Here is a 24,375-nt window from a genome sequence, read left to right on the forward strand (position 1 = left end):
GTTTTGTTCTATATTAAATTAAGAGGGGCCTGTTGTTCATATTCTGCACTGTGTTGTTGAAAGGTAATGCCTGAGGTGCTCGATACATGGTATGGATGATAATAATACAGCACTCCAGCTTGTTGATACAGTCAGCTTGAACTTTTGAATGCCAAAGAGTGTGTCTGTATAGTTTTCCTCCCATATCTGCGAGGGTCCTTTTGATTTTCTATATGCCATCCTAAGCATCCTTGAGTATGATTCTACTAATGTGCTTTTCTTCTTGTAGACCCTGAAACATCAACCCTATTAATGTTTCACAGTGTTTTCAGGGCTCTTAAGGCTTTTAAGGTGAGGATAGTAAGATTTTTGTCTTACCCAACCCTTGTTTATGATGTGTGTCTCTCCTCTTGTCTTTGCTCGGTAGATATGGCCTGTTCCAGAAGCAGCTCTCACTCCTGGAGGAGGCCGAGGGAGGCTTTGATCAGTTCACACGCAGCTACTGGAGCTTCGGTGCTCACCGCCAGCCAGACAACAGCCTAGTCTTTAAAGAGTGGGCCCCAGCTGCTGAGGCGCTGTTCCTCACTGGAGAGTTCAGTATGTACAAGTTTCTTTCTTTCTTTTTTTTTTCTTTTTTTTTTTCTTCTTAAGCTCTGTTTTGAAAATGCGTCCTGCTGTTTGGTTGATGAGATTGCGTCAATTAGTTTCCGTCCTGTAAGTTCTACACGCTTCCTTGTGTTTATATCCTGCTCTTCATTGAAATGTAGCCCAAGGTATATTGCGCTCCTTTTAGAGCACTAAAAATACCATTATTGAAATTGCGCAACACTGACAGAGAGAGCCACATTAAAATCCATTGGCTGCTGTTTTATTTGGGTCATTAGTGTGTGTGTATGTATGTGTGTGTGTGTGTGTGTTCTTGAAAATATTTAATGAAAGCGAAACCCATAAACCCTTTATCTGCATTCTATGTGAATTTTTAGTTGATTTACTTTTTAGTCTTTTTGTAACACTAGATAAAACAACTTTATGTACATCTGCCACGGGAAGGGGGAAAAAAAGACATCAAGGGTGTCTTGGATCGCATGTAAAATAAAATTAGAGTCTGGCTTCACAAAGAAACTGTCTTCTGAATTTTTTTTATTCAGTGATTGGGTTTCTCTTTGAGAAAAGAGAGTTCAAGAATAAAGAACATTTCTTCACTGTTTCCTGTGTTCAAATTAGGCCAGATTTTTCCCTCAAATATTATTTTGGCATGGGTTTGATTCATGTTTTCTTATTTGAAGCATCACAGTGCAGTTTATAAATAATTATTATTAATTAAATAAATATTTTTATTGTTTTAACTCTGCGCTTCAGCACAATGGATTTGAAGCAGGACAATGACTGAGGTTAAAGTATAGAATAGTATATGTCAGCTTGAATTGCATCTAATTCCTTACATCTACACTAAGTAAAAATTATTCTTAAAATGGTATTAAAATAATTATTTTATTTTATTTTATTTTATTATTTTTTTTTTTGAATTTTCCCTGCTTTGTTGTTGTTGTCACTGTATAATTAGCTAATGAACAAGAAAACTGACAGCATGTCTTCTCAAACATTACATGTGTCAAAATAAACTGCTTAGGTATATTAAGAACTTAATGTTGTTCTGGGATACTAAACCCATGCTCAGGGGTCTGGGGACACTGGGTCTAAAACGATAAATAAAAGGGTATTTTAGTGATATATAAATTCCATACCCTACATGGTCCTCTGAATTTCATGGTCATTAAAAAGCATTTAGAACCTCATCTAACTTTACGCATAGCACAGTGCAGTCAGGCAGGTAACGCTCTCCTGGCATTTGCCAAACCAAGACTCCCCCAGCAGACTGCCAGATAGTGATTCGTCACTCCACAGAACACCTTTCCACTGCTCCAGAGTCCAGTGGCTGGGTGCTTCACACCTCTTCATCTGCCATCAGCCATTAAAAACCCATGCTGTGAAGCTCCCGGCACACAGTTTGTGTGCTGCTGTTAATGCCAAGGGAGGTTTCGAACTCTGAGCGTTGGTGACTTATGCACTATGCTCCTCAGAATTTTTAGACTCCTCTCTGTAACTTTACGTGGTCTGCCACTTTGCGGCTGAGTTGGTGTGGTTCCTAAACACTTCCACTTTTTAGGAATATCACTCATAGTTGATGGTGGAATATCTAGGAAACAGGGACTTCACAAACTGACTTGTTGCTATGGTGCCATCTTATTACATACAGTACCACACTGCAATTCAGTGAACTATTTAGAATGACTCTTTCACGAAGGCAGACTGCATGGCTAGGTGCTTGATTTTATATATATGTGGCAATGAGACTGAATGAAAGACTTAAGACTGAATTCGGTGATTAAGAAGTGTGCCCAGATATGTTACACCATATGGTGTATTTTGGCTCAAACATACACAAATTGCATGTCCGGTAATTGGTTTCTCAAAGTTTTGCTATTATATATGTATATTATGTATTATATATTGTATATTCCCTGATGTTCTGAGCTTGTAAGCCAGTCTCGTCTTGTGTGAGCTCAGTCTCATCTTGTGTGAGTTGAAGATAGATTTGTCCAGTCTAGAACATTTTCACTTTCATTGGCCCTGAAAAACTCCCAGGTGCTTTAGTAATATTTTTCAGGTCACTGTGCTGCAGCAAGGTGAAGCCACTCACTGGGTGAGGTTTTGAGGCATTTGGAGGAGTTACCGGGTTTCTGTGTACTTCAGCATTCATCCTGCTGCTGCTGTTGCTGCTGCTGCTGTTGCTGACCGACACATAATCAATAACTAAAGTAAACCAGTTCTTCCTCTGAAACAGTGCCTCACAGATGAGGTAGTAAGGTTATACCAACACACTGACACAGAGACAAAGTGACGACTGAAGAGTTTTAAAGGAGCTGGAAGCTGAATGGTCAGGAAGGAGAGTCAGACCGAATTATAAGATATTAAACACTATAAAACAAGAAGTAGAAAAGTCTCTACTAAGCTAAATCGATCAGTCCAGAATGTCTCATTATAGAAACTGATACTAAAAATAAAGGGATTTTACTGAACGTTTCATAATGATATTAATCAGCAGCTCATCTGATCTAAACTGTGTGACTGTTATTTACACAAACACAAAGATCGGATCAATTTCAGCTGATTTTCAACATTTAAGAGACTCCAATTCAATCTGAGAAATTCTTGTTTTTTATAAATGTTTTCATTACACTTGCTTGAATTTAAATCCCAGTCGCTTGGTTTTACTTTGATGTACCACATGGTCAAATGTAAAAATCGTCATACGTTTTTGGAGCTATTTCTCCGCAGCTGTTCTGGAATTAACACGACTTTGTCTTTGCTTTTAATAGACGGCTGGGATAAATTCTCTCACCCGTACAAAAAGAAGGAATTTGGGAAATGGGAGCTGCACATACCACCAAAGGAAGGCAACACCCCAGCTGTTGCTCACAATTCCAAACTGAAGGTGAGTAGTCCTCTTGTGCATTTTTCCTCTCTTGCATCAGTTTGAAGGGGCAATTAAGTAGGATATTGTCCATTATCTGCACAAACCTGCAGATCTGCTGACTCAAAACTGTATTGTTACAGAAAGACAGCTTTACCTTAAGCTCATTAGAAAGCCAGCCTGTCATCAGGGCCAAGTGAATGAGTGTCCGATTACTGAGATCCACGTTTGATTTCCAGTCATGCTGCAACCATGAGAGAGTCTATGAGAGGTTATTACAGACTGTAGTGTCTTTTACTATCATATAAATATGTGTAGATAGAACATGTACACATTGCTGCATATCTAGTGTTTGAAAAATGAGGTTCTTTAACGCCTCTGTGTTCTGGTCACCGTAAAAAATAAAAAATTAAAAAGAATTAATGAATAAATAAACATCAGGGAAAGACTAACATTTGCCATCAAGCATCTTTACAAAGAACCGTGTGCTTTGAATAGATCCGTCTTGAGTCTTGCCCTGAAGCGTGGTTTCCTCCTTGCACACCTCCCATGAAAGTCAGAGTAGATGCTGTACTTGACATGCCGTGAAAACATTTTTTTGGATTGTTGGAGGCTTCTTTACGCACCTTGTGGTCTGCTGTTGGACTGAACTGGCTAGCCGGACCGGACCTGACCTGACCTGACCGGGCAATGTTGGTGGTTGTTTCACTTTTAAATGATTTTTCTGGACGTGAGTGATTTCTTCTGATTGTTCTGAGATCTTTTGAACTTCCTTCTCAGACCCCTCTGCGTCTACAGCCTTCTTTCTGAAGGCCCCAGAGTGCACCTTGGTGATATATCACCATGGTGATCTTCACCTCTCACTTCAAAAATCAAGAGTAAACCAAACAGAATTAGACGGGCTTCTCTAATGATGTTCTAATCATCTGCTGCTGATGTGCTGCACCTGGTTCTAATTCTAGGCAATTTAAGTAGTAATGAATGTGGGAGTGTTGTAACTTTTTCTTCACAAGAAAACTGCATTTTACTAATTATTTTTAAAAATATATATTTTTACTTTTCATGTTTAGTTCCATTACCTCCAACTCTCAATAGTGTGATCACATGTCCATATGTGTAAATATGTCAGTGACTGTGGTAAGAAAAGCGCCCAAAGAGCAAGAGGGAGAAAACATGACAGGAAAGAAGACTAAGACGTGGGACCCATCTTCTTGTGATTGACACCAGGGAGGAATTTAACAACTTGCTTGGGCCCGAAGGTGGCGATCGTCTAATAGGAATGTCACTTAGCTTTCTCCGTTTGGGCAGGCGAATCTGTCTAAACTGAGAAATGGCAAAATTACACACCAATCCCAATAATTATGAATAAAGATTAAGGTTAGCCAATTAATTCCAGTCGCTAATGTCTACCAGTGTTGTCAGAAAATTAATTACATCAAGTAGACTAAGTAAATGAAGTACACTTAAGTTTTAGAAGCCCATGTTAAAATACCAATAACAAAAAATATCTAGTTAATGCATTATTTTTGCTTGTTCAGAACTAGGAGCGATCTTTAGTACCCCTCCATTTATTCAGAGCAGTGCTGTCCAGTCAAGGGTGTCTGTTAGATCATGTACATACAGTGGATAGCACTTGAGGAGAGTTTCCTTCCAAAAAGTGCACTGAGCTGTCCAACAATGTCAAAAAAAAACTTTCCCAGGTTGGTGACTGTCATATGATGGGGAGACAGTGGGTGGGAATTCTAGACAGTGGGGGGGAACTGACAGTGACTGTCTTGTGGATTGTTTTTGTTTTGTTTTTTTAACTCCTCACATTTCCATGCTTATTGCATTCAATAACTACAGAATTTTCATAAATCCTAGAGACAAGGAATAGAGGTCTACCTCTGGTAGAGGGTTGTGGGCATTTGAGGGTTAACTCTGTACCCGGCAGTAGCAAAGTTTGCAGCCAGATTGTTACTTAAAAGCAATAAAAATGACTTTGGCTGCTAATAAAGAGCGACCGACAATGGAAACCAATTAGCCTCTTTCACCAGGCCCTTCTGGCATTTGTCAAATCTTGGCTTTGATGGCTCTTTTGGGGTGAAGTGTTCCTTTAAATACCACCACCTACTAGAAGCAGTCCACAGCGGTAATGGTGGCTGAAGTGTGATGGATGACATGAGGGCGGCTCTTTCGCTGGATGGAGCTCAGCAGGCGTAAGCTGGTCTTCTGGCTGCCGGGTTGCTATTGTCAGCCTGGGTCAGGCAGTGGGTGATAAGAAGCAGATGCAGACCCTGGCATCTGCTCCTGCCTCGGTTAGCCCCTCGGCCCAACTCAGACCGCCGCTGTAAACTGGATTATCCTCTCTGAGAACAATGCTGCATGCTGATGTTCCTGCAGCCGATCCTTTGCAGGCCCATGGATCCAGGAAGCGGGTTTCCACCACTCATTTACATAATAAAAGACTTCTTTCCTGTTATTCACCTTTACCTTTTCTAAAAAATGACAGATTTTTCTACACTTGACATGCTTAATCTACAAGGATAGTGCTATTATTAATATATTAAAATAAAAGGTGCATAGCAATATTAGAAACTCCAGCTTTGCTAATAATGAGTGGGTGCTAAAAGGTCATAGTTGACAGTAATCTAATTTTGTTTGTGAATTTTAAATATACATATTTTTTCATCAATCACATTTTTCTGCTTAATTATTCTGCTTAAAAAAGGGTTCTTCCAGAGATATCGACACAACTCCAGATGGTTCTGTCTGATTGTGCGGTTTGGACTTGTAAACCGCTTTTTGGTTGGACCGATGTTTTGTTTTGATGATTTTATTTATTTTATTTTTTTTGTTTCATAGAAATGAATGGAGTGTAAATGTTTGTGCACCATTCCCATGTCACAGTGATACAAATATACAACTAACACCAACAAACCACAAAGGCTACCACAGCAACTGCCTAGCAACCACTAAACAATACCATAGTGAACACCATGCAACTTTGTAGGACCCTTCTGACATCAACCTAGCAGTGCTCTAAGAACCACCTGTGATACCATAGGAAACATGTAGCAACCAGCTAGCACAGAAACCACCTGGAATACCCTAGCAACAGCTTAGCATTTGCCTGGAAGTGGAATTGGCTGCACCGTCTAGTTGTGTGTGTTTCTCTCCATTGGGACAATTTGTGTGGGTTTTCCAAAATTCGGTTCTCCGTGACATGAACCCTTTATGTCAGTTCATTTACACCTGTGATGTAAGAACTTGTCATTATGTCCTTTTAGCGCTTTCTCTTCTGCAGCAGTCCCCACCTGTCACTCTCTTTCCCTCTGCCAGTTTGTCTGGCAGTGCTTCCCTTCATTCATCCAGTGGTTTGGCAGTAATTGTATAAATGGTGCGGGGCCTGCAGTGCGGCGGGGTTGCATAGCCTCCAGAGAGATGGTGCTAATGACTGTGTCCCAGTGGGACACTGCTCCATGGGTCACCTGCAGGGGACAATGGGCTAGTCATTACCTCTCTATGGTAGTTGAGAGAAGGCACCATCAAATGATCTATCCTCAGAGAGGGAGAAAGACAGAGCGCCTTCGGGTGTGTTCGTGCTGTGAGAAATGCTCCAGCATCGATCCGTGCTCCCATGCTGACTGCGCCGTGACGGTGCATGACTGCAGGCACAGGAAAGGGGGGGGCTGTAAGTTAGTTAGGTTGCAACAGTCGACTGCACACAGACCAACACTCGCTCCTTTTTACTTCTGTTTGAAAAGGCTGATTGGAAAGTGGACATGTGACTGTAATGACAATCAGTGCATGGGAACTTGCTGTCTGTTGCCGTATTTAGAGAGAGCATGCGTACGTCCTTTATTGTTATTAATGCAGGCCATTGAGGTACTGATAACACTGAAGTGTGTAGTTGCTCCGGAGCATCCCATTGTATTGGCAGTTTTTCTATGTAGGTTATACAAGCTATGTTAGCTATGTCTATGTGCAGCTAAACACCAAAGTCAGCAATGGCTGCACCTTAAGTTAGCTGAATTCAGATTTCAGAGGTGCAAAAGGTTATTCCTTTGATATTGGACTGGTAAACTGTAACTCCCTTCAAAATACAAAGCTGAATCATACCTGAAGCTCGTGCATCTCTAGGTGCATGTCTGTGAACTCGAACCATTTTTTTTTTATTTTTATAAATTGCTGTGTACGTGGCCATGTCTACAGTGCCTAAGTTTCTGGAAGACATGGTGCAGAGCTGGGGGAGGGGGTCCAGGATATGCTTTGATATCTAATGAATTTGCATTGCTTGAATCCCAGAGGTTGCATATAACCGGACCAATCCTCAACCTAATCCAGCACGATCACAAGTCCTCTCTTGCCTCCCAGCTCTAGTCTCATTAGTAGATTATGCAAGCACTGCATACAGTCATCAAGGGGGGAAATACCAGCTTTTAGGGCATGTTCTAACTTTGTAAAATTTAATTAATAGAAATGCAATTTTCTTGTGAGAACAAATTATAAAAAAAAAAAGATTTAGGTATATTGTTTATTTTACCCCAGTCTCTTAAAATTGTCCATATTTGTAAAAATATTAAAACCGATTATCATGTCCTAGACATTTTTTAACAAAACTGTGTTCGGGATGTCCTATTTTAATGAATCGGTAATGGGCTATTTTAATTACAATCTAGTTCTGTGTTCAAATGGTTGCGGAACCCCTTTTTGTTCCATAACTAACCATGTTTGTAGTGGAAATGTGAAAGTGTGAGGATCCTTTACAATGGTAAAGAACCTTTACATCAACCAGAAGATCTTCAGACCATCAAAAGGTTCTTCATGCTCTCATTTCTGTTACAGACTTGGTCCTTTATGGAACCACAAATGTTTCTTCTGTGTTCTCTATGGACTCAAAATCCTAATACACTGCAATCCGAAACACCCGCCCGGAATCTCATTGGTCCTACTGTGTGTGAGAGGATGCACAAAGTCAAGCCTCCTGTTCCTTTGGTGTTTAAAAACAGTACAGATGACAGTGTTTTAAATGTTAGCATGGCTATAAATAACTTTCACCAATACAGACGTGAAGATCAAATGACTCTATAACCAGAAATTTGTCTGCTCTGCATTAGCAAACATCCTCTCCCTAAGACGTGGGTCAGACCACACTTCCACTAGGAAGAAAAATGTGGCGTGTTCAGTGAACGCGTCATGCTTTGTGGATGATTTTGATCATAAAGCAGTGTCAGGGGGGAAAAAATATCTTCCTTGAATGTAATTTATAATCTCTACTCACCTTGAAATGTCAGCGCATCAGACGATCCGATTATATACGCACCCACACATAAGCATATTTCCCTCCTCTCTCTTCACTGCCTTACACAGACATGTCTGGCCTGCCATGATAGAGAGAATGTGCAGCTGTGCTGGCGCACATTCACGATGTGCGGACAGAACGGTTCTGACCATGTGACTGCAGCCTGTATATATGCAGTATTTACATTTACATTTAAGGCATTTAGCAGACGCTCTTATCCAGAGCGACTTAAAAAAGTGCTTTGCTATTTACCCAAGAAAAACTTCAGCTAGTTAGAATAGACCAATAATTCAAAGGATACCTCTAAGCTTAGACATTACTAAACACAAGACAATAAGGTGACCATAGTACTCTAATCGTCCAAGTACTCTCGGAAGAGGTGGGTCTTCAGTCTGAGTTTTTACATTCCCCTGTATCTCTCTTAGCTGGATTTCCAATTTCTAAAATAATCGCCCATGATCTGCAAAAGGTGATTTTCATAAGGCAACTAGGAAATGAATTAGTTTCCGGTCATTTGCACTGTCCTCAGCTCTTTGGAGGAGAAGAAGGTGGAGGTTGGGGGTTGGACTATATGATCAAGTGTTCAGTTGATGGGAGATTTACATTAAGAAAATAATATCTGTTTTTTTTCTGTATATGCATTTCCTGTAGCTTCACATGGTCTTGTATACAGTATATGTGGAAATGGCGAGACTGGGTATACAGTTGCAATTGAAAAATATTCAATGCTCTTTGCAAATTAGGTTTATTAGCAAAATTTACATACTCTCAGCTTGGGCTACGATTCCTCAGGAACGCTACCAAAATCTGGTGTTTGCAGCAGATCATAACAGCAAAAGGATGCTCTGTTAATTCCTAAAGACGCTGGTCATGAAGGATTTTAATAATTCTGAGACTGCAGTAGTTAAGTGTTCTTTTGTGTTGGATTTGGAGAAAGCACTTGTCGAACTACTGTCGACGTGGCATCACCTGTCAGCAGGTACCCATGTGTCGACCAGCAAGTAGACACGTGTCGACCAGCGTCTACAAGATCTGTGCCGATATCACCATCTACCCACCCGGCCAATTGTGCTCTACCGGATTGTGGCCTCTGATGTCAAAGCATGGCCCAGGGTCCAAACTTGTGAGCCCTGGGCCATAGTGGCCATTCATTACGCTGCTGAGCCACTCGCGTCATCTTTATTATTTTTCATTTTTATATATTTCCTTTTGTTTTATTGGATGTTTTTGTCCTTTTCTGTGTTCATCCGATTGTTAATGGTTACCGGTACTTGAATATCAAAATTAGTTGGCATGCAGCACATCCTTATTGAGAACATGGCTCAGCCAGGCAGGTTTTAGGACCAGATCTGTATTCTAGTAAGCAAAAGACCCGGTTTTAATCTTTTCCAGATTGCCTCCTCTGTGTGCAGATCTCTCTCCCTCCTCTCCTCTCTCTGTGTCTCTCCCTCTCTGTGTTTATACTGAATGTCCTTCACCCATACCAGCTTCATATCTACGTCCTCGCTGTCCTTGTCGTAACATTGCATCGTTTGTCTCCCTCACTAGGTGGTCGTTCACACCAAAGAAGGGGAGCGGTTATACCGGATTTCACCTTGGGCAACGTATGTGACTAAGGTCGGCACTTCTGTTGTGTATGATTGGGTGTTCTGGGACCCTCCTCAGCCGTATGTGGTAAGTTACTGGGTGTTGCAGCCCTTAAAGTGGTGGTTTGGCCAAAAATGTCTGTATTACAAATTTACAATCTAAACCAAAAAGGGGTCCTGAAAGTGGGTTCTTTGACTTGTAGCAATAGTAGAAACACTTGAATTCTACATGTGGGGAACTCCCATGTACAAAAGGTTTTCCGCCAATGTGGAAAATGTGTATATTTTAGATTTGATGAATATTTTAGTGTTTAATGTTTGAAGAATCGTAAGTTAGCTCTGAGGCTAATGTAGCAACAAGTAATGCAAGCTCTGTTTTTTTTGCAAGCTTGTGCAAACCAAAATAGACTCAAACATGATCTCAAATATACTTGCTTATGTGTCTGGACAAAATCACAGACAAAGCAGAACTTGACAGCACCTTCTGAGTATGTCTCTACATTTACATTTATGGCATTTAGCAGAAAGTGCTTCACTATTCACTCAAGGATAACCTCAGCTAGTTTGAATAGACTAAAAATTCAAAGATACTACTAAACACAAGTCAATATGGAGACCATAATTCTCTACTCTTCGTCCAAGTACCATGTACTTTTGACCATTGCCATCAAGTACGGAGGCGCTGGTCCTTTCTGGGCTTTGTAGGCCAGCATCAGGGTTTTGAATCTGATGCAGGGCGCAGCTAGCCAGGAAAGAGAACGCAGCAGTGAAGTGACATGGCTGAACTTAGAAACGTTGAAGACGACCCGTGCCACTGCCTTCTGGATTAGTTGCAGGGGCCTGATGGTGCACAAAGCGAGACCAGTCAGAAGAGAGTTTCAGTAGTCAAGTCTTGAATTGACGAGAGACTAAACGAGCACCTAGGTGTGCCTCTGTAGAGAGGAAGGGTTAAGTTCTACAGATGTTGTACAGGACTTAGTTCTGCTCATTTTTGTATAGGTGTCAGCATTAAATTTTTGGCCAAAACGTTGTATTAAATTGAAGCGTCTAACATTAACTCTCGAATGTCAGGGATATGTCTAAAATCTAAAGATGTATATGCTGCTGTTGCTCATAAACTGGTGGTACACCAAATGTTTGTGGACACCCCTTCTAATGAATTTGTTCAGCTACTTTAAATTGACCCCACACAGCTTGTTTAGTCCCTGTGGAGAAGTATTGCCAATAAAATAGGACTCTTTAGCGCAAATAAACATGAACCTATTGGTCCCATGCCTAATGCCAGGTGTGGGCAAGTGGGCAAGCTTTGAGCTGTGAAGCCATGTTTTCTTTGGAATGATGGTGCTTCATCCAATACTTAAGTTGGGATGTGGGGGGCTGTTGTGGATATCAAACATTCTGACCTCACTAATGCAATGCTGAATACAATCAAATCCTCACAGTAATTATCCATCTAGTACAAAGCATTCCCTGGAAAGTAGAGACTGTTATTCCAACAATACTTTTGGTAAAACCGCTGATTTTAGAAGAAACACTGAATTTAGGTGTCCCAATATATATATATATATATATATATATATATATATATATATATATATATATAAAATTGTGTAAATATCTAGTGTAGGTGAAAAGCTCATTCATTAAAAAAGCTAATTAAAAGTGTGTTATTATTAGAATGTGTCTCTTTTTGAATGATTTTCTTTATGTAAAGAGAAAAATATTTTGTATGTATTTTCAAAATGTATTGAATATTTGTGTATAAATGCAATAAAATAAAATCATTGCATTCATTTTTAACCAGATTCAACTACAGGCTTGTTTAGAATTTGTCACATTTGAATATTTAATGGAAAGTGAATTAATTAAAAACAATAAAATAATAATCAGCTCAGTGTGAATCTTCTTGGCCTCAGGGGCTACTGTATGATATGGCTCCCTGCTCCAGTATGGCAGATCTATGAATCAGTGTTTATATAAAAAGAATGAGCTACACAGCAAGTCTCTTCCTTTTCCTGTTTCAGCACAAGCATCCTCGGCCACGGAAGCCCCGCAGCTTACGGATCTACGAGTCTCACGTTGGCATCGCGTCACCAGAGGGCAAAGTGGCATCTTACAGCAACTTCACACACAATGTACTGCCTCGAATAAAAAACCTTGGTGAGCCATTTCTCAGTTAACACTGATTATCAGTGAGTCCATATTAGGGCTGCACAGTATATTGTTTTAGCATAGCCATCACAATGTGTGCAAGCACAGTAGTCACATCACAGGATGTGCAATGTCCAATTAAGTCTACAAGCTCTAACTTGCTTGATACAACAGGAAGATCTTCACTGTTCTCATTTTACACGTTAGGCAGATTCTCTTATCTGCCCAATATTATTTATTTTACTCCAGAGCAGCAAAATATCGCAATGAATCTATCATCTTCAAAAGAGTTTGAATGGTAAAATAAGAGTTTATTCTAAGTAATTTAGAGCATTTCTATTGGTCTATTTGTCCAGAATTATTTACAGTGTACAGAGCAGCTCAAATCATGGAGAAAACTAAAAACAGAACAAATGGAGATGCATGGTTTTCCTTGGACAGCAGCGATTTGGGCTTAAGTTACTCTCTCTCTGGTAACTACTTATTATTTAATAGTAGACACCAAATGCTTCATAGTAGGTAGTTATTAAGTTTTTAGATTAATTACTGACTATTTCTTCTGCAGTTTTATAGTATCAGCCTTGGAATTGCAGTTATTACCAGCAATAACAGAAGCATGGAGTGATGTTTGACTAATTATTTCTTAATGATACCTTTTAGCACATTCAAATTCAGCTTGTTTTAAAGCTATGTTTTGCCAGTGTTTCTCGTTGCATTGAGGGGGGAAAATACCTGAGGTTCAGACTCTGAGCTATCGATACAAAATATAGACGGGATGTCAATTTAATTCATTATGTAAATCACTTTGCAATTTAATATGTAATTGTTTGAATAGTAAAATGTATTTACTAGTTATTTGTGTGAGGTTAATTTATTTATTTATGAAATAGAAGTGAAACTTTGTTGCATTTTTATACATACAGTGTGCCTGGTGCACTCTACACCCCCTCAAAAGATGAGGCGCAAACTGTCAGCTCTGAGAACTCTGAAGTTATTTTTTTCCTTTTCTTTTTTTCCTTTTTTTTTTTTACATTCCTTGTTAGTTTAGGGGAAAGAAATATTATTATTTTTTTTTGCTTCACACACCTGACTCTATGCCGGAGAGGTTGTTTTCCATCTGCCAGTGTTTCTCCATCAGGCAGGCCCTGAGTGGCATTGGTGCTTAACCTGGCAAACCTGACGTGCGGAGGATGAGCCGCTGTCACCTGCATTAGACGTGTGGAGGAGCTGTTCACAGTGCGCACTCTCGGCTCTCTGCACTCAGCCTCTTTTGCAGGCCCTCCTGTAGGTCAAACCCCTGTTTCCAGCCTGCCGCTGGCATGTAAAGTGGTCATTAGTGTCTTTTCTGTGTGTTTTGAGCTTGCATGTAGATTTGCTTGTGTATGCAACAGAGTGAGAAAGGGTGAGTGAGAGTGGCATGACTGCTTACAAGCACAAATCCCCTGCAGGAGAAAGGTCTGATGGGGTGCTGTGGTGGTTTGGCAGATGAAGTGCAATTTCTGGATTCTCTGTCTAATCGTTCCCTACTTAGTATTTCCTGTTTTTATAGTTTGCAGTATTTTTTTTATAAATGTAAGCAGTTTACAGTCATGCAGTTCTTTTTTTCGTCCTTAGCTTTTTTAAATATGATATTGCCTATAGAATCTGCTGGTATTTCATTAAATCTGTTGTCCCCTGTGCCACTGGCTGCAACACAACCCCAAAGTGATCAGTTCATCCCGTGCTTAACAGTTGGAAAAGTGTGGTTGGTGTGGCGCAACAGATAAAACCACTAGCTGCCAGTGAGCTATTACACTGTGTGGGAGACCAGGGTTTGATTCCCAATCTGGGCGATTCCCAGTCCCTGGGCAAAACTCCTAACACTACATTGGCCCACCTGTGTAATACAAGTCACCTTATAAGTTGCTCTGGATAAGCGCGTCAGCTAAATGCCATAAATGTAAATGTGTTCTATTAATTAATTTAACACCAATTTTTCTTCAAACATATCTTTGTTATTTGATCTATTTTAACTTCATGAGGCCACAGGACTTCCCTGAAATGCATCAGGCACATTTAGACGTTCCTTTAGATGTGTCTGATGCTTAACTTTGTGGTGAAGGCAAAATGGTTTTCTTCTGATTATAATGGAGTAGTGCAAGACCTATCCAGTGTCTAACTGCAAAAGATCTTCAGGTAGATTTAGCAAACAGGTGTTTTGCCTTTCTAGCAATCTTACGAGTAGTTCAGAAAGTTTACTTGGTCTTTAAGACCCAAGTTTACCATTTACAGTTACAGTCATACAAAGCAAAAGTAATTAGAGCTGTCCCAATGGTCTTCAGTGCTATCTTAAAAACAGAGAAAGGTGTGTGGTTCTCCCGCTGGTAAAACGGAGCATTTCAGTAAAAGTTTTAGAGAGGTTCAGACATTATAGTCCGTTTTCATGTTCCATTATAAAATAGCTTCACACTTCAGACTCTCAACTCTTATTTTCTGCCGGCTGGGCAATAACGTCCATTAATGGCGCCTCAAGGACACCAGATTTCCTTTAGTTTAAGACTGTGTTCTGTGTTTTTTGTTACTTGTCATACGTGTTGCTCTCACCAAGACAAATTCCTTGCATGTGTAACATACTTGGTGAAATAAAGAGATTCTGATTCTGATTCTGCGCTCTAAACACCATGGTTAAAACAAAGAATCGTAACAGGATTGGGATTAAAATACTTGGTACCCGATTCATTAAAATATGCCGAGATCGCCCCTGATCCGATCCACTGGATTAGGGCCGCCCTAAAAAAAAATAATAATAATAATTTTGCTTAAAATGATCAAAAGTGTGTTGCACAATTAACGTTTCTGACCAGCTGTGCCCAAACTTTTGCCGTCCTGCATAGGTGGGTGTTTCTTTATCAGGTGTCTCCTTCCACACTGCATATGCCAAGCAGCTGCTTAGAACGTGATGCATAACTTGGTCACTTTACAGCCATATTTCTATTTTAGTGTCTTCAGGCCGTGGGTTTTCGTCTAAGACGCAGTGTGATGGAACACTCACTTTGATGTGACAGTTCCTGCACCACGCTGCCGAGTCTCAAAGGCGCTCTTTCACACAGGCTGAGGTTTAAATAAACGCTTTCTAAAGTCAGCAATCTCTCACTAGAGACCCAGCACAAACAATTAAGACATAAAAAGGCCCCAAATTACGAAGTGTCTGTGCATTTTTACACCCCTAGTTAATATAGCTCTGGCAAAAGTGGAACTCTTGGATAAAAAAAAAAAAAAAACATATCGTTTTGCCTGTGTTTTGAGAATAAACACAACAATTAACAGAAGTATGAGCAGACACTTCTGTCTGAGTCTGATTCATCTTTTGAAATGTTTTCAGAAGGGACACAATTATTTGAATTTTAGGCCTTTCTAAATCTTAATTGTTTGTGCTGTGTCTCTAGTGAGAGATTGCTGACTTTAGAAAGTGTTTATTTAAACCTCAGCCTGTGTGAAAAAGTGCCTTTGAGACTCTGCAGTGTAAGAGACTGTCTCATCAAACGTCTGACTTCCATCACACTGTCCTCGTCGCCTGAAGACAGTAAGATAGAAACATGGCTTGAAAAGTGACCAATTAGTGTCTTTTGATTACTCTAATAGATGGTTTGTAAGTAATTTAGAAGTGAAGAATCTGGTGCTAGTAGGGCTGTAAAATGCAGTGATGTGTGACGACGGGTCAGTCTGAAGGTGGTGATTTTAGCTACATTGCTTTTAGAAAGTTGAAATCAACTAGAAAAGTGCATTGCCTGAAGGAAACATGGCTTGAGTGTTTTTTTTTTTGTTTTACATCCAAGTAATTGCTAGGCGGTTGCTACATGGTCCCTAGGGTTAAACTGTTTTTGCTGGGTGGCTGCTATGGTGTTGATGGGTAGGTGCTGTTTCTGTGGTATCCCAAGTAGTCCCTAGGGTGTTGCTGGTGTTGCTATGGAATCCCAGGAGGTTGCTTAGTGCTTGTTAGTTAGTTGCTAGCCAATTGCTGCCAATAGGAAGTTGGTGGGTCCTTGCTGGTGGTGTTGCATGTAGTCTCCAGGCGTTTGCCAGGTAGTTGCTGTGGTATCCAAAAGAAACCCTACGTGGCTGCTGTGGCATCCCAGGTGGTTGCTATAGTGTTACTAGGCAGATGCTTTGTGATTGCTAGGCAGTTGCATTGGTCCGTTTGTGTTGTTAGTTAGTTGCTATCGTGTTTCTAGGTGGTTGCTTTGGTATTCCAGGTAGTTCTGGAATCCTAGAGTATTGCAAGGTGATTGGTGTGGTATTTCAGGAGGTTGCTTGGTGGTTGCTATGCAGTTGCGAGGAGGTAGGAGACTGGTTCTTGCTATGGTATTGCAGATAGCCTCTAGATGTTTGCTTGGTAGTTGCTATGGTATCCAAAGGTGTTGCTATAATGTTGCTTGGTGGATGCTATACTATCCCAGGTGGCTGCTGTGGTGATTCTGTGTGGTTACTGGGCAGTTGCACCCTCTTCATTCATTGAATGGTTGTCACAGATCACAGTCACAGATTGGCGCTTACTGTACCGACGGTCTCTCCAGAGCTGCCTGGTTTTGACTCCTCTGTATTTCCTGAGGAAAAACTGCAAGATGACTGTGACTTCCAAAGAGCTGTGTGTGTGTGTGTGTGTGTGTGTGTGTGTGTGTGTGTGTGTGTGTGTGTGTGTGTGTGTGTGTGTGTGTGTGTGTGTGTGTGTGTGTGTCACTGAGAGCTTCTGGACAACCGTGAGCCGAGCGAAGCTTCTTCAGAGCCCATAGCGCTGTCACACCTCATCACAAAAAAGAAAGGAAGGAAAAAACCTCCAAACTTTGTGTGAAGCGGTGAAGAAGCTCTCTAAATAAATAAATAAGCCACTTTCTTCTCCAAAAAACAATACAAGGCCACGCCAGCTCCCTCAGAGTACTCCTTTCGCTCTCGCCCTTCTTTGCAAAGGCCTGTCAGCGTGCGTCTGCAAAGCGTGAGTGTTTTTGACCTGGTGAGTCATCATGCACGCGCCTGCGTCCCAGCGGCCACAGCCTGTCTACAGGATGCAGGGGCTCGTGGCAGCAGCGAAAAAGCTGCCCTCTTTTCTCTGGAACCTCTGGAAGCTCTGGAAGCTCACCTGTCAAGCGTGGAAAGGTTCGAACAGGGACAGCGGCTTGTTGGGGTTGCGAGAGGATGATGGGGTTACTGGATGTTTATTGTGAAAGAAAAAGGAGTAACGAGTTGCCTGAGCCGCTCGTGGGGACTGAGAGCACAGATGTGATGTCAGACGAGTGGCGTGTCTTTTTTTCAGGCAGATATTAAACATCAGTGTCAAACGCTGGATGCCTTTTTTTAATTTTATATATTATTATTGTTTTTATATACTTACATTTCTTCCTGTTTAAACCAGACAGTTTCACTAACAGCCAGTTTGTTAGACATGCTTAAGCAATGCTTGCTTTCTGTTTATGACATTACGTGAACTGAGTCGCTGAGGGCCGATCAAGGTTTGGTGTAATTTGTGTGGTTTGTTGGGCCAGTGCTGGACTATTGATTGACTGAGTTGTGAGTTCAGTACCTGGGTTCGGGTTTACATCTTAACCAATTAGTTACACAGACAACTCCATGGAATTTTCATTCAAAAGCCTCAAAGTGATGGGTGTCAGAAATGGGAGCAATGCAGCTTTGTCTCAAGAGGAATTTGTACATGTGAATAAAAGACCACCAACTTATTGACACAATCAAACTTTATTAAAAAAAAATAGCTGAACCTATATCTCAACCTTAACCTAAACTTTACCTACTACTTTACCCCTAAACGTAGGCTAAACCCATCCATTATCATAACCTTAACCTAATCCTTACACTAACCATAATGTTTGCTTTAACCTAACCCTTACCTAACTCTAGCCTTAACAGTAATTTAACCTAATTGACTACCCTATCCATAACACTTACCATAACTTAAACTTCACCTAACTCTAACCTATACCTCTAGCCTTAAGAATAACTTAACCTAGTCCTAACCTTAACCTAATTAACTACCCTAGCCTTAACACTTACCATAACCTACACTTTACCTAATCATTAACTACTCTAACCTTTACCATAACCTAAACATAACCTTACTCTAACCCCTTATCTTACCCATAGTATAATGTGAAATTCTTACCGATGTGCAGGAATTTCTATCCATTATTTCTATTTATATATTCCTGCTCCATAATGGAGAAAATATTGTGTCGATACAGTTTTCTCAATTCTTCTTCGAGTACATTATAGGCTGGCAAAACGTCTGCAGTGGACAGGAGCTCTTTTTGAATTGTTAAATGTATACAGTGAGCTCCTTGTGAATCATGTACAGATTCTACGCTATGTATATGCGTTATCACATTTTATGAGCTCTTGTTGAACAGTGTCTACTCTGTACCATTCAAATACCATTCAAATTAAATTGCATGCCGTGTAGATCTTTTGTGTTGGAAAGTGTGTTGTGGTAGTAATACAAACTTTATCTGCAATTAGACCAACATCACACCCACTGAACAGAAGTGAAAGTGTGTGTGTGTGTGTGTGTGTGTGTGTGTGTGTGTGTGTGTGTGTGTGTGTGTGTGTGTGTGTGTGTGTGTGTGTGCTTTTGTTGATGTAAGAGGCAACTGCAGTGCCAAGTAAAATAGGTTCACGCTAATGAAGCAGGTTCGACTGTTACTGTGATATTAGTACATCTCCAGCCGTTCACTGGGTAAAGATAATTGAACCATCTCTGCGATTATTTTTGTGTCTATTTGATCCTGCCACCGGTCTTGCCTGTCTGTACAGGTGTACAGAAACTATAGCTCAATCTTTTTCCATGTGAGATTTGTGTTGGCCATTGAGCTTCATCAGAGTTCAGTTTCTGACTTCAGGGCTTAGGATGTGCATTCTGACTAATTTTGATATTCAGACTGCAGTAAGAGTTAATGTACAGATTTCTGGCTGCCTGCAGAGAAGGGAAATGTCAGGTTAGGGTTTTATGTATTGAAAATTCACTAACTTCAAAGTAAAGTGGAATTATAGAGCATCATAGACCGCAGGAAGTGCAGCGGGGCGACTGTTGAATATACAAAAAAGGTTTTTGCACATGCAAGACTGTACATACTGTCTTTAGAAGGTCAGTTTGCATGCCACTGTACAGTTGCAGTAGTACAACACAGCAGAGCATGAGATTACATTGAGCATGTTTTAATGAAAAAGTGCAAGTTTAAAAGGGGTAAAAAATGGAAACCGAAGAAACATTATGAAAAACCCTGTAATTTACAGAAATCTTTTATCTCTAAAACCATTATTTTATAGAGCAGGACTAAACATCTGAACCTTCAGTGGAAGTCAGTGTGAAAAGTATTTATTCCAGTCATCATTTGGAGTGTTTCTATTGGTCCATTTAGCATGATGTTTTTACACAGGGTAAAGAACAATATCAGATTCAAACATGTTTTTTGGTTTGCTTGATCTCAACAATATAAAGATAAAGGAAAATGCTCCAATTGAACCAGATTTCTCATTTGCTATTGTAAGGCCCATGGGAGGGTATGGAAATGTCAACATTGTATAATTATTTTTTCATTTTATTTTTTTTAGTTTACATTGAAACTCATCGGAGGCCAGCTTGAGAGCATGCTTAGTACCAAACTCTAAAATCCAACGATTCTACTTTTAATGAATAAATAATAAATAATTGTATTAAATTGGAAAAGAGGAGCGTGAGACAGAAGCATTTTCTCTAGTGGTCCTTTTCAGAGTTCTGAGCTGCTCTGTACATACACGCACAGTGGAAACTATTGACAAAGGAAAAGAAGAAACAGAAAGAGGGGTGGAGAGAGCAAAAGCAGCAACAAAAAGGAATAAGACTGAGTCTGGCCAAAATTAGCCTAGGGCTTACTTTTTAGTTGATATGATGGTTTGGAGGTTAAAAATTTAAAACGTATTTTATTATTCAAAAATAGCCAAGGGAAATCTGGGCTTTCATGTTGGGTGAGTAAAGCAGTCATATTAGAGGCTTCTGATAAAATGGCTAGTGACTGTAGATGCAAGTTAGATGTGCCTTATCAACATTTGTGGCAACTTTGCACATTCCACACAACTACTCGTTTTCTCTCTTCTTTGCACAGGCTACAACTGTATTCAGCTGATGGCTATTATGGAACACGCCTACTATGCTAGCTTTGGGTACCAAATTACAAGTTTCTTCGCGGCATCTAGGTAAGTATTGTTTGATCATTTGTTTTGAATGTTTAACACATTCAGGATGCATTTAAGGATAGCAGTTTTCTAAAAGCAGTGTTATTTTGTAGATACTGGGATTGTAGCGATCCAGCTGTGTTTGTTAGCTACAATTAATCCCATGGTAATTTGTCAGAGAAAGACAATGTCTTGGTGTAAGTGGTGTGTGTGGAACCTACAATACGTCCCTAATGCAAACGGACGAACATGCTGTGTCAAAAATACGTCGCTAATTCAACGAACAAACAGAACACATAAAAATTAGTCGCTAATGCAAACGAACCAACAGAACACGTCATAATACATTGCTAATATGAGCGAACAGAACACTGCATAATATGTCGCGGACGTACAGAATGTGTCAAAATACGTCGCTAAAGCAAGCGGATGAACAGAATGCCTCAAAATACATCACTAATGCAAACAAACGAACAGAACGCATCAAAATACGTCGCTAATACGAACGAACAGAACACGTTATATGTCGTTAATGCAAGTGGACGAACAGAATGCGTCAAAATACGTTGCTAAAGCAAGTGGACGAACAGAATGCGTCAAAATATGTCGCTAATGCAACAAGCAGTAACGCTAAATACTTTTGAACTAAAAGCTAAAATTGGTGTCTCATTTTTCAGTTTTTTTAAAAATTAATTTTACAAACTTTACAAATTTATTAGTTTACAAACATGATCTTTCACTGTCAAACTGTGCACCACTCTGAACTGTGAGTTTTGTGATCCGTTACACCACTGCTTGCTGTATATGGCATATATGCACCGGTACCTTAAGTCTGTGGGTAACAGTAGCTGAGAAACATTGCATGTCATTTGATTGATTGATCAGGGTAGAATAGCTAAATCCCCCCTCTTTGTCAAAACAGCTACTTGTTCCACATTTGTCTGATATTGCAGAAGTCAATACAGCAGCACAGCTATGACACAATTTTCATATTCGCATGTAAGACTTGGTTATCAATTTAAGCATAAAGCAACAGCAAAGTAACGAGTGCAAGTCCTGTGTTAGGGGTAGCCAAGACCTAGAGGGATGCTTTCTACAGCCGCAGCTCTAAATGGAAGTGAGGGGCCTCTGACGGGACCCGATAATCTCCCTGTAAACACATTCAGAGTTAATCCTGAGAAGCGGCACAACTCCTAGATAAAGGAAGGCCGGGCAGGGATGCTTCATTTATGCTCTTGATTCCTCCGGTCGTCTTAGCTAGCCGCCTGGTGGAGAGAGCCCAGAGCCGGAGTGTAATATATACAGAGTAATTTCACCCATGATTGATCTCTCATGGCCATTTAAAAGTGCAGCGGCTGGATGCCGGTAAGCGAGGGCAACGTTGTCGCCGCGCCCTGTGCTTTGCTGGCAGGCATGGGGGGGAAAGGGGTGGGGTGGAGGTGTGGTGGGTGATGTGATGATGGCTCAAAGGACGGTTAAGCCTTCATGGAACAATTACATGAGGGGGATACATAAGGATTGTTGTTGTTGATGAAAATATACTCCCTGTTGCCCTTTGTTCCACAAAGAGCATCGGCCCGCTGGGCACGGCCTCGAATGTAAAATGTGACCTCCATACACTGTCATTGTAAACAGTCTTGCCATTGATTTGATTTTTATTGCTGGTGTTTTTAAATGGGCTTTCTGAAATGCAAAGTGATTACTGTGTGAAATGAAAAACACGCACACGGATTATACGGATGTGTGGGGTTGACTGAGCCTTTGATATGCGTGTTGAGTAAATTTATTTTCTACAGTACTGTGAAAAAGTATATGCCTCCTTCCCAATTTGTTTTTTGTTTCACGTTTAAATGTTTCAGATCATCCAGCTGATTGTAATGTAAGGCATAAGCCTGTTTACACCTGGCATTAACATGTGTCTTGCATCCGGATAGTATCTGGATCTACGACTGGATTCTGTTTACAGTTAAACCGATTTCACATTTCCACGTAAAAAGTTCATCAACATGTACATCATTTTCGTGTTGCTTCCGGTCAACAAGGCTTTCTCATCAAAGCTGTCCTGCTCCAGGAGAACAGTGGGGGTTCGACAGTACAGTGGAACAACGAATGGTTCCTGCATTCCTATAATGGCTCTTTCAGAAAAAGCAACAGACTATTGAAACCACAAGGGAGAAAACTCTAATACCACTCTCATCTACCGGTACCTTAGCACGTGCATGCATGAGTTGTGCAGTTGATCAGTGTTCTTTAAGCTCTTTAAATACCATGAAAGTCACACACACACACACACACACACACACACACACACATAAAAAAAAGATTATATATATATATGTATCATATCTACTGGCTAACTTAGTAGAGTGTCTGCAGAAAACTACAGTATTAAGGGATGGGTGATAGATTTTAGTGAAAAATGCAGAATGAATGATTTGCTGCAGTTTAAAAGCACATCCACCATCATCACATCTTCTATAGTCATTGTGCAGCTTTTCCTGCTCAGAACCTCTGATTAGTCTTCACTGAGATTTTCTTTCCTCCACTTTTCCTCCAGTCGTTATGGCACTCCGGACGAGCTAAAGGAGCTGATTGACGTGGCTCACTCTATGGGCATCGTAGTGCTTTTAGACGTGGTCCACAGCCATGCATCTAAGAACACAGAGGACGGCCTGAACCAGTTTGATGGCTCTGACTCCTGCTTCTTCCACAGCGGCCTGCGGGGAGAGCACTCGCTCTGGGACAGCCGACTGTTCAACTATTCAAGGTGGGAACTTTAGACTCAAGGTGCTTTAGACTGTTGTGAACGGACGGTGCACAATTGTTCAGAAGTTTGGGATCACCGTTTTCAGTAATATGAGGTTTTCAGGTTCTGGATTGGGGTACTGTGCAACTGCACAGGGTTCAAGAAGAGTGAGAAAATGGGTTTGTGCACCCAGAATAATGAACAGAGAGGTAGGTCGGTCCCATGACAGTCGAGACAGAGTTTCAGTAAAATAAACATTCGACTCCCATTTGGAAGTAGATACATTTGTGCATAACTGAATATAAAGAGCACTTTTTAATTTATTTAATTTACTTAATTTAATACACATTAATTATTATTATTTTTTTTATTTAATCACTTTTTTTCTCCAAAACAAAAAGTCTGCAGATGCTTTTTGTCTACTCTGACATTTAGATATATACTGTACAGGTTAAACTATATTTTTCCAAACTTTTAGCAGTGGTGTTGTGGAGGTTTTGGCACCCGTCAATTCCTGTGCCCTTAACCTTTTAAATTTAAATAATGATAAATTCTTATTATGGAGACTCTGAAGGTGCATTAAGTACTCCAACAGACCTTCCTCTTGGAAAGCCATGGACACATTTTGCTTTCCACTTTTATTTTCCACTATAATTTTAAGCACTATTACTCATGCAGCATTTAAGTTGCACTTCTTCTAAAACTCCTGAAGCCCTTTCCTCTGTGTGTGTACGAACTATGCTCCCAGGTCATGTCTCTGTAATTAATAACATGGCGTGGAATTATGCCTGCATAATTAGTTCTCCTCATCAGCACTTTTGTTTGCTCATGATCAAGCATGTATTTGTGCTTATCCAAAGTGGTGGAATATTCATGTAAATTGCTTTAAGCATTTTTAAAGATTTGTTTGTGAATAATCGTAACAAAGGGTTTTTAATTCTCTGAGAGTCCTTTATTTCCT

The 24,375-nt window shown here is 40.3% G+C and overlaps 1 protein-coding gene across 1 annotated transcript in view; it reads left to right on the plus strand.

Annotated features, from left to right (window-relative positions):
• gbe1b (glucan (1,4-alpha-), branching enzyme 1b) overlaps window positions 1-24,375 on the plus strand; it is a 128,310-nt gene that overhangs the window by 13,264 nt on the left and 90,671 nt on the right. The window contains exons 2-7 of the mRNA XM_072691768.1: window positions 407-576; window positions 3,360-3,475; window positions 10,287-10,412; window positions 12,349-12,484; window positions 20,599-20,689; window positions 23,226-23,435. Of these exons, the coding sequence (XP_072547869.1) occupies window positions 407-576; window positions 3,360-3,475; window positions 10,287-10,412; window positions 12,349-12,484; window positions 20,599-20,689; window positions 23,226-23,435 (849 nt within the window). The remainder of the gene's footprint in view (window positions 1-406; window positions 577-3,359; window positions 3,476-10,286; window positions 10,413-12,348; window positions 12,485-20,598; window positions 20,690-23,225; window positions 23,436-24,375) is intronic.

Source organism: Salminus brasiliensis, chromosome 11 (genome assembly GCF_030463535.1).
Source record: "Salminus brasiliensis chromosome 11, fSalBra1.hap2, whole genome shotgun sequence".
NCBI lineage: Eukaryota > Metazoa > Chordata > Actinopteri > Characiformes > Bryconidae > Salminus > Salminus brasiliensis.